The sequence below is a fragment of the Gambusia affinis genome, linkage group LG03, assembly GCF_019740435.1.
Source record: "Gambusia affinis linkage group LG03, SWU_Gaff_1.0, whole genome shotgun sequence".
Classification (NCBI taxonomy): Eukaryota; Metazoa; Chordata; class Actinopteri; order Cyprinodontiformes; family Poeciliidae; genus Gambusia; species Gambusia affinis.
Genome location: NC_057870.1, coordinates 24253018 through 24268853, shown reverse-complemented (window position 1 = coordinate 24268853; position 15836 = coordinate 24253018). Strand labels below are relative to the sequence as shown.

The window sequence follows — 15836 nt, the reverse complement described above, 5'->3', positions numbered from 1 at the left end:
TTCAAAATTCTTCTAAGACCTCATTAAATATTTTACCAGCATAACAGCCCCAGTCCTCTCCAAGCACTTCACAATATGAAACAGACATATGAATGGGTAAGAATTGACGATGGAGTGAACTGACCAGAACCATCTGAGGCATTCATTGGCAAGCATATTGTTATATCCCTTTAACGGTTTTACAGACTTAAGAAAAGAGCACTGTATCTTTTATTTATCCATTAAAAGTATCAGTGAGATTGGAAACTTTTTCTTTAGAGAAGTGGCAAGATTATTTTCAAGCAACAAATAGTTTTTATGCACATGCTGATAAAAAAAATTGCTCAAATGCATGAAACCATGCATACATCTGAAAGGTGAGGATAATGAGGCCTAGAAAAGGAGTACAGTAAACAGCTGCAAACAGTATTTGGCTTTTAGAGGTTGCTCACTCTGAAAGTACAAAATGTTAAGCACATCTTAAGAAAAGCTATAACAAGCTCAAAATAAATTAAAAGCAGCTGTCCATCATTTTCTCAGCACTTATGTCACAGCTTGAAAAGGCTGCGTTCATACATGCCTGCCACACAGAGGTGGTTTAAGAAAAAAAGAGAAGAGTGAAAACCCTGCGGCCTGGATACAATTGGCGTGTGGATGAAAGAGAGCCAGACGATGGGCAGAGAGATAAGCAGAAGGGGAGGTCTAGGGCACTGATGTTCTTCCACAACAACCATTCTCATTTGAAGCCTTGTGTTTCCCTTAGCCCTCTCGCTTTTCTTCAGCCCGGTCAAGGTAATCTCTGTGCCTGGCTACAGTTTCTAAGGTAACACTACTCAAGATCAGTATCTCCTCTCAAAACAGGCAGCCAGGAAATGTTCCATCTGTCATGATCACAATTCACCCATTACAGTGGGTTTCTTCGTCACAACAAATTCAATTTTTATTGTTTCCTTCCCAGAGAATTCGTGGGAGTTAAGTATTTTCTTTAAGAAAAAAAAAACTTTCCAGCTGAAGACAGCGAAGAAGTAAACCGCAGGTTTTGTGTATAAAGTTATTCACTTGTGGTTTAGCCGGAGTGCAGCTGCATACCTGAGGGTGAGCTGGGAATCGACCACAAAGCAAAATGCTGTGTGTTTGAGGAGAAAAACTATTCTAGAAAAAGTCTATCAGTGTGAAGTTGTTTGATTTCCACGGGTGTGCACTTCCATCCAAAAATGAGGACATCCGCACAGCTGCTCATGGACAAGCATGTTGCAACACACCTTGTCTGACAACACTCAGGCATATCTGGAGGTCTTAAAGAGGAGACAAGTTAAAAGAGTGACTTAATTATCTGGCTTGAATATCAAAGACTCTCTAACAAAAACATCTCCATCTCTTCTACACAGGCTCTTCCTGCTGTCATGGTATATCTTCTCAAAAAACAGCCCAAAAAGGGAAAAGTTTGCAATCTACGTGAAAGTCTCTGATTAATCGCCAACTCAAACACCTTATCATTAGCTGTTATTGCACTGGGAATGATCAGATCCTGAGAAAGGAAATCATTATGACCATAATAACCTGTAATACACAACTGCAATTTGAAACAAAAACCAAATGGACGGTTTTCCTGATAAAATCAGACAAAAATTACATAGACATATGCAAACATATTTACAAGAATGATTTGATAAGTATTTTCCTCCATTACAAGTACTCGCAAGTAACTGATGATTTGCCTACAATCGGTTATCCTTGTTTTCCAAACCTCTCAGATTAACTGTAACCCAAACTGAAAAATAAAAGGAGGACAAAGCACAATGAACGGCACTTCACTACTGAATTTGTCTTATGCTAGTCCTGAAATTGATCCACTACATCTTCTATGTTGCAGCATAGAAGCATAGCCACTGACCAAAACATACAAATGAAAACAATAGTTTCACACAGGAAAATTACTTGATCTATAAGATGATCAGATAAATATTACATGTGATATATCAATGGGCAATAACATATTTTGGGCTACTCAAATCAAAATCATAACTTTTTTTGGGAGGGAGGTCACAGCCATCTGCCTGCATGAAGGTGAACATGATCAATTCTTAAGACAACAAACGGTGACAGTCTGACATTTTATTTCAGAACAAGCATCAACTTATTTAGCAAAGCAATACATAGAAACATGTATATTGAATCAGCCTCGGACCTTTTGCCCTGTGGTTGTTACCCAAAAGTGGATTTGTTCAGAGGTCGAACCCCAGTGTGGCGATATGCACTTAGTGTAGTAGTGCTACTGGCAGTATTGGTGAGTAGAATATGTGTGCAGTTTTATTTTGAAAAACCCATAAGTCTCTGTATTTGTCCTTCCGTGCAGTTGTATCGAATGAAGATATGGAGTGAAGGTGATTATAAAGGATGTATGTGAAACATGTGAGTTGATATGGAGGAGGGAGCATTCAATCTGTTGTTGTTGTACAGTAAAATATTACCATGCTGCCTATAAAGTCAAGGACAAAAATTCTCTTAGAAATCCAATGGTGTGGGTCTCCACTTTGTAGTTAAAATTTTCTACAGTGAGTGGGCTTTAAGTGTAAAACACGGCAAGACACAAGGGCACAAAGTACAAAGAAAGGATGCTAGGAAGCCATGAAGATAATAAAGATAAAGTCAGGAAGAACATAAAAAAAGAATTGAAAGAATCTTGGTAATAAGGAACAAATGGTGTAAATAAAGAAATTAAAGACAAAAAAGAAAAGGCTTTAGAGAGAAAAGAAATGAAGGAAACAAACAAAGAAGTACACAAGGAACAGGTAATTAAGAACAATGGGAGAGAAGAAGAATGAAAGTCACATTGAACAAAGGAAGGAAATAATATTTAGACGTCAGAGAGAAAATAAAGTGTGAAAATACAAATATTTTCCCCATATTCTTATTTTCTTTTCCCAGACCTGGAAAATACTGACATTCCAGCCCTTTCCAGACTGTGCAAAAAGCCAGACCTCTACTGTAGAGCAGATGTGTATAAAAGGTGCAGTCTGTCTGTCTTGTCACAACATTTAGTTAGACCCCAGGGAACAGACACAGCAGTTATTGTCTGAAGATAAAGATTGTATAGTAAAATGAACGTTAAACCTTCTTTATGGTCAGAGTTAGACATTTGCATGGTGGCAGAACATGCTCAAAGGAACTCTTAGTACTAAGAAACAAAGAAAAACAATCTTAAAATGTCTTTTTAAATGATCTTTGCAATCCTTCAAGCTATAAACCTAGGGAAAGCCAATCTCTAGGTTTATGCTTACAAATGGTATCTTGTTCACAAATGTACACAACCATGCATTATTCTGTGGAGTATATCCAGTCATTTCAGTCAGTTATGCAAAAACCCCAATTCTGTAACAGTCTGCATGTGGCGCCCACTAAGCAGGGACTGCAACAAGTCTGAAAGTTTCTCCTTTTTCACAAGTTTCTGCAAGGTTAAACACAGAGGTAGTAAATATTTAAAAATAGTCGATAGACATATAAATGGCTAAATAGTTACACATGAGCCCAAACTTTGTATTTAGAGTTGTATTTGGAATGTACTCCATCTATAGACTCTTCTTCTACCTACTACCAGGTGTTAAATACATGCAGATTTTATGTAAAGTTTAAAAAAAGGACTGCAGTTCCTATTCTCAAGCAAAGGCAAAAAAGAGAAAAAATGCCAAGAGGCCATTTCTCATGGCCAACAAGACAACTGCTATGCCAAGGTATAACCATGGATTAAGCTGGATGATGAGGAAAGGCAAAGGTTTGAACATATAAATTGGACCATTACAAATACAACAAAAAACTCAGATATTGCAGTAACAGTGCTGTAAGATAAACATATTTGATTTAATATTAAGTATTTTGCCGGGATCTCTACATTTGAAAACAGATGTGAAGTCACACATCCTCCAGGCTCACTGCACGTCTTCGCTCAAGTAGAAAAGCTTGCTAGCCTCCCACCCGAGTTTCTATGCAGCATCCCCACTCTCCTGATAGTTCCCAGTCAAGATACACCCCTGCAACCTCTACCTAAAAAAAAATCCTTGAAGAGGTCAACAGAGAGATTAAGGCCCTTCAAATGGGGTCATGGAGATCAATGATCAAACAGAGGGTGAGGAGCAGCCCACCATGCCCCTCCACTCCACCCACTTCATTTCAGAAAGCCTGATAATAGAGACAAAAAGGCTGGCTAAATATTACTTCCCCACATCATGATCCAGCCACCTTCTTAATCTCTGAAGGTGGCCTCGTTCTTAGCTGTCACTGACAGCTTTGGTGAGGGCAAGTCAGAACATGTCTACTGGGGTCAAATCTCAAATATTAAAAGGCTAAACTCAATTACATCAACAGACATATTATAGTTACTATGAAAATATGCCTCAGGTGTATATCCTTCACCACATTAAAAACAAATCAAACAATCAACAGATTTCACAAGAGTATTTAAGACTTAAAAGAAATGGTAAAACATAAGTAACTTAGCAAATGTTTACAGATTAAATATAAAAATGTAATAAGTTTTCTGCTTTGAGGATCCGAGATTAGAATAAAAGAAGGCGCAAACACTAAAAGTACAATATTATCAGATCTTTGATTCACATTTCTGTACACAAATGGATAATCAAGACCAACTGCTTATAAACACTCCACTGAGAGAGAGTCAGTAAAGAGAAACATCAGGGCTCAACTAGCACTCAGTCAAAAGTCAAATGACTGCAGTGGTTGCAGTTTTTTTTTTCTTTGCTTTTGGCTCATTGTCAACAGTGATGTAAAGACAAGAAGGTGAAGTGTAAGCAGTAATTTCTGCCAGTCATATTGAGCTCATTACTGCAGAAGAATATTTATTTGATTAATACTCATTTAATGTATTGTTTACAATGCAGCACTGGACAGTAAGAAAGTGAGTCAATGGCACAAGAAAACGTCAAGGAGACTTGGATTGGTTAAATTAGTTTGGAAGCATCTAAAAGACAAACATATAAATCCACCTCATGATACAAAACCTGTAGAAATTTTATTTTTATTTAATTTGCAGTAAACCTAGCCAAAAGTATGCAATAATAAAGCACAAAAAAACATTGACATGTCCAAGGATGCTACATTTCTTTATCTTTTTGCAAAAAAACAACTGTAAAAAGGAAATTTTGCTTATATTCACATATCCTGCTTATGATGGCACATTGCTGCAAGACTGTACAAGGAAAAGAAGCGAAATATACTACTGCAAAAGCTAACGTTTTCAGTATTCCTTATCGCCGTTCTAGAGAGTTTAGCAAATAAGCAGGAAGGCAAATGAATACTGCTCCTGGATTGGCTGCCTTGCAAAAGTCAGCTAATAGTGTGTCAAGAGCATTGCACCCAGGTACTTTGACTTCCCAAGTTGATTTTTCTATCATGTTTTTTTGGGGGAAAAAAACGTAAATAGTGAAACTTTTCACAAATACTGTGGAATTATGTGCCAGAATAGCAACCAGTTGAATCTGCAAATACTGAACCAAGAAAAGGTTGAGATCCACTGCAATCATCTATTACAATACCACTACAAAACAGAAATAAGTGTGTGTATAGCCAAGATACTTAGAGGTTTTCTGCAGACGCTCCACTATCAGACTACACTGCCCAGACTTTGACCTCTGTGCATGAAGGGCCCTGAAGCGACCATTATTCTTCACACTCTTCAACACTCTTCTGGTCATCCTCTCTTGGGACACTTGGGATATCCACTCACGTGGGAATCCAACGAACCCCATATAGTTTTTTTTTGTTTTTTTTCTGAACAGAGTCCAAAGTTGGTAATGCCTGAGATTCTATGCATTTTTCTGTCTGCAAAAAAAACAAAAAAACTCCAAGGGACAGTGTCTGTCATCAGTGTCTGAGCTTTACATTCTGTAGGTAACCAGTCGATTTCTAAACAGATAGCTTAAAACATTTGGATCTAGGCTCTTGTTACAATATATCATAAGTCCATTGTAACCAAATAAATTGTGAACAGAGAGATAAACTTAAAAAGTAAAATAAACAAAGTCTTCTTAAACTAAACCCATAAACCAAAACTTTGGTTAAACATATAACTCAATTTCAGAATACCAGCATTCTTTGGTGGGCATCTATCAGCAAACTACACCTAGACTTGGTAATATTTGCCCACTAGTTTTTGCAGAAGCTCTGCAAACCAAAACAATGATTAGGACAACTCTTGAGATTCAGTTATGGACTTAGTTTGGCTAGTCCAACACTAGGTTTTTTTTTGGAAACGAAGCAACTATTTAGTTGATTTGGATGTGTTTGGACTCATTATGTTGCTGAAAAATGAAATCCCTCTTCATCTTCAGCTAATTAATAGGCACCTAACAGTTCTGGGTCAGCCTTGACTGCTTTAAGGACATCTTTATTTATCCACCTTGATTAAAGGTGCCAAATTGAGTAACCCCAGATCATGATGCTGTCACTGAAATGTTTGATGGTGGCTATCCTGCTCTTTTGGTGATCAGTCTTGCTTTTGTTCCAAATGTGGCCCCAAATGTCTGTTTAACGAGACCATAATAGATTCACCCACAAGAATTCACAAAACTCAATCAAAGTCTGGATATTTTTTTTGGTAGGAAAACACACCATCTACTAAAAGCTGAAACTAAATTAAAAGAATAGATGCCACATTATAAGCAGAAAAGTTTGGAAATTGTCATTGTCACATTTTTAAACATTCTCTACATTTGAAGCAACTATCCTTTCAGGCAAGACTGTGAATTGTTATTAATCTAAATCACTATAGTGAGACCTAAATGTGAGAAAATACAAATAAAAGAAAGTCTTACCGTTTGAATAAAAGAAAGGGACTTAAAAGAGTGTTTAAAAGAGAATAAAACTAAGTACTAAAACAAAGAGCTAAATGGTTTGCAGCACGGCGTCCAGCCAAAGATGACTTAATCTGGTCAGTGCAGATGCTAAATTTCACTTCACCACTCATCAGATGTCAATTTAGGACATGCATGATGCTTTTCCCACCGTCTGTCACCCTTTCACCATGTGTGTGTCACATTCATACATCCACAGTATGGATGTGTGACAACAGATTGTAGATGAAGTCACATTCACTCTTTCTTCTCTGCCCAGCATTAGTATGGACCATATCTCCATTCATCTACCATGAGTTATACTGATTATATAAACTTGTAAAAGGCATTATACCACAAAACATTCTACATGGAGGCACTAAAGGCACAGAATAATAGAAAAAAACATTTATTTATGGGGAAAGTGCTTTACATTATAATTGGATGTCCCAGAGTCTTTGCTTCAAGCCCATGGCAGAATTTTGTGATGCAGATCTTGAAAAAAAACAAATGGTAGAATGTGCTCATGACTTGATTTGACTTCATTCAACAGACTTCAGCAGCAGCCAAAATAAAATATTTACTCCATCAGGAAATTCAATCACAGGATCAGCTGAAGGCACAGAACAAATATGAAACAAATGATACCAGCAGTGATGTGCCAACACACGCCTACATGAATGTAGATTTCTGCCCAACCTCCCACTGAGAGGACCAAAAAAGTGGTTAGTACAAAAGGTAAAAATGTATTTGATTTTTACACAAAATAAAGCAGAAAGCTGGAACAATTGTTTAAAGAACAATTAGATTACCACAAAGTTACTGTAACTGACTTAATTCTGCAAAAACTACTAATCACCTTTGTGCAAAACAAAGCTCATCAGTGTGAAGTGACACACGTCATGATGAATAAATAACATCAGATTCAGTTTTGGTACACTCAAAACAGATGTGCTGAAATTTCTACCAGGCACTGCTTTTCTTACAATGACAAGAAGCATAAATGGATTGTTAAGGACTGGACTGACTTACATTCTGTGTGTGTATGAGCGTGTGAGGGGGAGGGAGTAAAAGACTGATAGTGTAGAAAATGGAATAAAATGTGCATTAAATCATCTAAATCAATGTTTTGGTGTCTGTCTTCAGTCTGGGAATGAAGCTGTTCTTGTAGCTTTCAAGATTAGAAGTTACAGCTTGACCGTTTTTCCTCAGTGTACTGTGTGGTTGTTGTATTTTGACTCCCACATTTAACAATATGACTCAGTTCATTGTTTTTCCACCCATCACGGCGTGCATCATCACTTTCATTCTGTCTTCTATCTCTTCTTCAGATAACTCAAATGCCAACAGAAACGAAAAGACCTCTAACTCTGTTCACGACACCGATAGCATTTTCTAAAACAAGAGCCTCTCATGCGTGCAGTCCATTAGGCCCCCACCACACAAACAGACCTGCTTTGTTGAGGTGTTATATCAACAGGGTGACCTCCCCTCTATTCCTCCCCAGCTTCCTTGGGCCCCCCAACGGCAGGAGATTGATGTCAACAAGGAATTTTGGTCCCACGTTTTCTTCTGCCTCCTCCAGACCAAACGCTGCTCCTAAAAAACACTTGCTCCAGCACACAGGGCCCCAGTGAGACCCATTACCATCAACCTTACTGCCACCCTCTCCAAGCAACAGGTCTATACGAGCGCCAGAAACACCCCAAGTGAACAAGAAGCTCTGCAGAAAACTTCACCAGGAAAACCAACCATGTGTGCATGCTTGGGGAAATAAGCCGCCTTGTTCTATGAACAGAGTTGTTGCTTACGAGGGGAGGGTCAGCATGGTTGAGTCATCTGTGAACCGCGTCATTGCCAAAAGTGCTGCCAAAAGAATTCAGACCTGCTAAAATGTGACCTTGTTTCTTGGGTGGTGCTTGTCAAACATTCACAAGAAACAAGAACCTGCAAAGCAGCTGCTGGTTCTACTGATCTGCAGAGCTCGATAAGGAAGAAGTATTTGCAACAACAAAAATCACATTCATGTAGCCTCATCAGTGAACCGATTCCAAAATGCAATGAAAATGACATTCAGGAATCCAGTGATACAGAAAGTGGCTCCAAATATTTCAACTCACTTTTCAATACCATATAAAAATTTAAGTAGTGTTCATATTACAACGCCATTCTGTGTGTAGAAATGAAACTGTGGGTTGCAGTTTTTTTTTTTTTTTTTTTTTTTTAGTTTAAGGGATCTTCAGTTACCTGGACAGAGGCGTTTACACAACTTAGGCAAGCAGAATAGTCTTTCATCAAAGTCCAACAGGTTATAAAATTATTGAATTAACAGATTAGGCAAGAATATGTATAGGCCTAAATTACAAGATCAAAGTGTTGTAAACCATTAGAGGAATAGCAATTAAAAGCCTCTGTATGTCCTGGATATCACACTTGCATATTTCAGATTAACTGAATAAATGGAAATGCAAGTTCATAAAAGAGAAAATTGCAAAAAGTTTTTTAATACATTACTGGTGCCATTTGAAAAAGTAATTGGTGAATTTGGCCCGTCCTTCTTTGCATACTTATTTTAATTCAACAATATTGGACAATTCACAAGCACAAATTTACTTTTTAAGGCCATATACCACATCTTGACTACAATAAGTCCAGACTTTGACTAGGTCAATCCAAAACTGTGATTTTGCTACATTTTAGAGTCATTTAGAGATAGACTTGCTTTGGAATACTATCTTGCTAAATAACCCAAGTCGACTTTGCTTTAGATCTACCATTGATGTCAGTTTTTATGATCTTTTGGCCTACTTCATGTTGTCAGACAAGTCCTACTTAGGTAGTTTCTTGATTCTGCAAGTCTGGCTGTATTCGGGCATGGGTTTGGTGAGTGAAATGGAAAAAAAAAAAATTGGTAAAATGTGTTAATTATATTTCAAGAAATGCAACATTTGTTTGAACATCTTCCTTCAATAAAGAAAATAGTAATTTAAATACTTAATCTTTTATTTAGTCATCTATAGGCAAAGTAAAAGGATGGAGAGGAGATACTTTTTCACACTACTATGAAATCATTTTACACTGACAAAAGTTCTTGCTTTGTTTTCTACTATGCTTTATTGAAGTTACTAAACAAAGAGAAGAAACCGATCTGGAGACAATGATATCTTCTACAGTTTGTCAATTTTTTATTTTTTTTTCATATAAGAAAAGATCATCCATGACTCACTGAACATGAGGTTCTTTCAGTGACAAGGCATGAGTCAGAAGATAAAGTGTTCAACAGGAACAAAAGGTGTAATAACGACATTCATCCCATCCTTTCTTTAACAAAATGCTTGGGTTACGGCTGTTGTTGCTCTCCTCTTGGCCTATAAGTGACATCATGATAGAGACAGACAAGTGCTTTACATGGTCATTGGATGTGTGCAATTGATAATCACTAAACATCCTGAGATCAACATTCGGTTTTAATTCTAATAGGAGGTGGACTTAGTAGTAGCATCTATTATCAAAGATGAAGACTGTATTAAATTAGGCGTGACTCAACTTTCAGTTCAAACTTTTACGGGGCTTTTTCATGATGTGTTAATGTCATGAATTGCCAGCCTAACAGCCAATCCATCATGCATATGTAGACTCACATGTCAGCAGTGTTTGTGAACTGTTCTGAAAAGTCAATACTTTCTAAGACTAATGGAATAAAATGTGCCAGAGGAAACATCATGGTAAGACCAGTGGTTAATGTGGGGGGCTCAGACAGCATTATTTGACTACATTAACGTCGGACAACAAAAGAACAGTCTTGCTGAGCTTAAAGTAGGCAGCTGCTTTTTGAAATAGAACAAGATTGGGGGGTTTCCATAACTATTGTGGCTTTTGCTCAAGAACATAATGTCTATAATAATTACTTAAAGTCACATAAACTATATCAAGGGGATTAGCGTTTAGAGTCACAACAAAATCTAGAATTTAACCTCTCTCTCCTGTTTCCCATCGCAGATTTCACATTACTGTAAAACAGCTACACTGGTGGTCCAGACTGGGGAATACAGATGGCCTTCTCTCCAGGCATCCTTCAGAGCTATCCATCTAAAACATTCAATAGGCCTGCAGATGATGCTTGTGTGTAGATAGGTTTGCGTGGGGGAGTTTGTGAGAGTGCAGGAAAGTGAGGTTACAGACACATGTGTGAGCAACTGTTCAGGGAATGCTAGACATAACATCCAACAACAAAGGGCTCATTCTAAAAGGGAATTATTGGTAGAGCTTGATGGGAAAACAGAGAGGAGGGCAGAAAAAAAACACATACAACGCCTTACTCTTGGACTTTATCATATCTTATCACAAAAAAAGCACACATTTCAGAGTGTTTATTAGAATTGCATTTGATAAAGTGACACAAAGAAAGGCAAAGTCAGCTTTGAATTAAAGGAATTGACAAGAGGTTTTTAAAAGGTTTGCAAATGAAGATCTGAAAAGTGTCGTTTCAATTTTTGCTTTGGTCACCTGAACTACCTTATACAGCTGCAAATATTTCAGGATGTGTGTCTAAAAACTTTAAACACATATTCACACAAATAAACTTAAGTTTGGTCAGATCAGGTGGCGTCTCAATTTATTTTAGGTTTAGACTTTTGTTAGCCCATTAAACTATAGGATTTGATTTTGCCATTCCATTAAAGCTCCGGCTGTATGTTTAAGCTAGTTGTCCTGCTCCAAGGTGAACATCAGAGTCAGTTTTTTGGAAACTAACAGGACTGGCTTACATGTACACCAAAAGGTTCCCTGTGTACCTTGCAGCAAATTGCAAACATAATTTTTTTGGCTTTCATTTAACAACTTTTTTCTTGCTACTCTACCAAAAAGGCCAGATTTGAGGTGTTAATAACTAAAAGCTGTCCCATCGACAGATTATCTTGCCTGAGTTGTGGTTTTTGGCAGTACTTTGGGCCTCTTGGTAGATCCTCTGATTAGTCAAGCCAGCAGCATGGTTTTTAATTTTTCAAGTGATAAACTCCACAGTGCTGTGTTTCATTCAAAACTTGGAATACTGCTGTGTAACCTATCCCTGCTTTAAGCCTTCATGCCTGACATGTCTGGTTTGTTTACTCGGCTAAGGAACAGATTCTTTCTGAGGAAGAATGAGAGTAATGTCAGACATAATGTATTCAACTAGATATCACACTGTTGTTTCATTAAGAAATGTCTCCTTACTTTTGCTATTTAAGAAAAAGGGACACTACTTAAAAGGTTTCTATACTACAAAGTACATTTTTAAGAAAACACTCAAGGGGAAGAGGTGGAATGGGAGTTTGTAATTTGGCAGGTAGATGTTTTAATAGAGCATGTCTTTGAACTGTGTCTGAAGTGGAAATTAACAGTTGCAGAGCACTCAAAAGGTTACGTATTGTATAAAAAGCTATTGTAAAAATAGTACAAAACTGAGCATAAAACCTTGAAAATGTATTAATTTTGTTAATCTCTTGTCTATGCAGACAACAAATCCTTAGTGCAACAAGTTCCTGCACCTTCAAGCTTTGGTTTAAAAACATAATCAAGAAGAGAGGGAATTAAATTGATTATAATTATGCCACTAAACCTTAGGAGCTTTGGCAAACTTTTCAGTACCCACTGTCGTTTAAGAGACTAAACCTTACTCTGCTGTATTTAATAAGTGCCCCTAAAAAGGACGTGAAAGTTCTTGTTCAAGGCCTGACTGAGTGTAGACATGATATTTTTTCGATCTACAGATAACCTCAGAGAATTTTTTTGAAAACCTCTAATTACAGTGCCTTAAACGGATGCAACTTACCTTTGAGAGAGTCCAAAACACTTTGTTTAGCAGCTTAATACACAAGACAGGTAATCATATTTTCTCTAAAACAATCCAAATTTATTTTTCTGTGCCAACAAATTTAACATTAAGGCAACACTGCACATTGAACTTGTGCCAAAAGGCACCAAAAATGTGCAACGTTGATGTTACTCTGATATAACTTCCAAAATATGCATGATATAGTCTTCCTTTCGAATGTGTAGTATGGGGAGAATGTATATGTAAAAAACAAAATAAAGTTTGTGCATAGGAGAAGAACTAGCAGCAACAACAAGAAACAGTCCAGTTCACCTGATTTGGCGCTCTTGCTGCAGGTTTGTCCTGGTGATTGGCAAGGATGAGGAATGGCAGCGTGCAGAGTTGAGGGTGCTGCAGAGCAGAATGGAGCTCATTCCGCGCTGCCTCAAGGTCCTCGTCTGATGATGCGCTATCCAGTACGAAGATTACACCCTGTGACCCTTGGTAGTAACGACTCCAATATTTCTTGATGTTGTCAGCTCCTGTAGACACAGCGAAGATTGGTGAATCGGTGTGTTTACCAATCCCGATTCCTTGAGCAGCTGTGGGATCGCAGCTACTCAAGGTTACACTAATTCTGATAATGGACAAGAATTCACAAGTTTTCTAAATTATTAGGTCATATTTAAATGCTTATAAAAGAACAGGAACACTTCGATACTAACAGCTTAACATCTCAACACATTTTCACCTCTGTAGATGTCTTATTAAACTAAAGCAGTAAAAACTGTTTCAAAAACCAGCAGCAGTTCTCAGATCTGCTGCTGGTTTTTATTAAGTTCTAACCCCAAACTTCACACCAGGCGGTTGGTACAACCTTTCTTACATATACTGATAATAAAAGGTTAATGTTTTCAGGTCTTTTACAGTTAATTCTGTTAATTTTAACATTTTCCACAGTAGGTGTAATGTGCTGAACTCTGAACACCTAAATGTTTTATGTGGTTCTCTGACCTGGGATGTATTTAATAAAACAACTGAAATAAAAAAAAGAAAACAACAACTATTAACATTTTTAGAAAAACATCAAATATTAATGACCCATTGCAAACTTCACTGTCTTGAAGTTTTAAGGCAGAGCTGCCATCTGCATCCTGTCTTTTAACTTAGTGTAGTTAATTTTATTGAAAAATACAGACACATTGCACATGTATTCATACCAACTTAACTTTATTTTACGTTTTGTCACATTACATGCACAACCCTACATATTTTATTTGATTTGATGTAATACAACCCACACAGAGCAGTCTATAAGTGGGAACAAAAACACAAATGATTGTTTTCTGAATATTTCTAAAATAAGAATTTTAAGAGTCTTACCATAGATTCTAACTGCTCTGTGCTTGGACTGGGCCATACACATGTGTTTGCTTTAATTGGGGCCTGCCCATAGCAATGCATAAGGAGAGTAGTGGCTGACTTGCGAAGATATATCTTTATAGATATATCATCTATATATCTATATAGATGATATATCGATATATCATCTATATAGATATATAGATGATATATCGATATATCATCTGTATAGATGATATAGATGATCTATATAGATGATATATCGATATATCATCTATATAGCTATATAGATGATATATAGATATATCATCTATATATATATAATTGGGGCCTGCCCACAGCAAGCCAGTGCAATGGCATTAGCCTTTGACCTAATGATAATAAAAAGGACTACAAAACGCCATATCTGTAGTTCTAACTAACACTCAGTTAAAACAGAGCTTCCATTTAGAACTACTGGCTGTTTAGACCTGTAAATAAGGGATTTAACCCAAACACTGTTAGGCATTGGATTAGTGTGGGCATTTAATATGAAGCTTATGTTTATTTTTCAAAATAAAAGCCTTCATATTCCCCTCAGGTTAATGCACCGCCATAGGCAGTGCAACAATATTAGAATGCATTATATTCTTCTCTCAGGTCAGGGAACTGCTATGCAAGGCAGTTAATTAGCATTAGCCTTTTAGCTTAAATAAGCTATTACCTATTTTTCTATTACCTTGAATATTTTTACATCAAGTAATTGCTTTCATGAGCATATGACTGATTTAATCCAATGACTCTAATATATTGGATGAGTGTGGCCCTTTGAAATGAAGCTTAACAAAAATTTAAAAATTAAAGCCTTGACAATTTTTACATCATGTAATTGCTCTTTTTTGCTTTATGTGACTGGTTTATCCAAAGCACTCTTACACACTGGATTAGTGTGGGCATTTATAATGAAGCTTTCTGCAAATTTCAAAATAAAAGCCTCAATATGACCCTCAGGTCAGTGCACCGCCACAGGCGGTGCAATAATATCATTTTGCATTATCTGTTTCTCTCAGTTCATTAGCATTAGCCTTATAGCTTAAATAAGCTACTACCTATTTTTCTGTCTTATTAGCCATGTTTAGTATACTGAATGGAGTAAGTAAATTACAGAGAACATTCTAATGATACCCCACATGTTACTGAAAGTATTTATGCTTACATTAGCATTTTGGCTAACTTAACACTAATTTCAACATACTAAATGGTGAAGGTGCATGTTAGTCAACATGCTTGTGACTCTCCAAGGGCTATTGACTACCATTCAGCTTTCTTTAGCATTGATGCTAATTTTTAGCATCAGAACGCTGGGTCCAAACCGACGGGCACACTTTGGCAGGCCCCAGTTAAATTTCTTCAGGAATTTTCCAGTTTAAGCTGTTCTTTTGTATCTCTTCATCTCCCCCAAAACAATAATTCCTCTTGGCTGCATTTGGCATCATCTGCTTGCCAACCTTTCCCAGTTTAAGAGGTGTTGGTAGGTTTGTAGTTGTGTTGCATTTTCTGAATTTTCTGGTTAAGGAATCAGTACTACTAAAAGCTAGGATCAAAATTCAATCCCACTTTAAACTTCTACACTGATTTCTCCTTGACTTTTCTGCTCTGTTACTTCATCTTTCTGATGACGTTGGTCACTATTATGCTCTAAAAGACCAAAAAACAAACAAACAAACACTGAGGCCTCAGATTTATACTGAGATTAAATTGCACATATAAAAAACTATTATCTCATTAGGAGTAAAATGTATGTGCTGGATTTTTTAGGGGCTTTAGAAAGAAAATACAAATACAGGTCACACTTTTCAGATTTTAAAAAACATTTA

General features: G+C 36.9%; 1 protein-coding gene across 3 annotated transcripts in view; it reads right to left on the bottom strand.

Moving 5' to 3' along the window:
* Positions 1-15836, bottom strand: part of LOC122828408 (ADP-ribosylation factor-like protein 15) — a 106207-nt gene that overhangs the window by 40898 nt on the left and 49473 nt on the right. For 2 of the 3 annotated variants that reach the window (XM_044111942.1, XM_044111941.1), the window contains exon 4: positions 12952-13160. In XM_044111942.1, coding sequence (XP_043967877.1) covers positions 12952-13160 — 209 coding nt within the window. Of the gene's footprint in view, positions 1-7327; positions 10193-12951; positions 13161-15836 lie in introns of those variants that run through there. The other variant, XM_044111943.1, reaches the window with a different exon arrangement.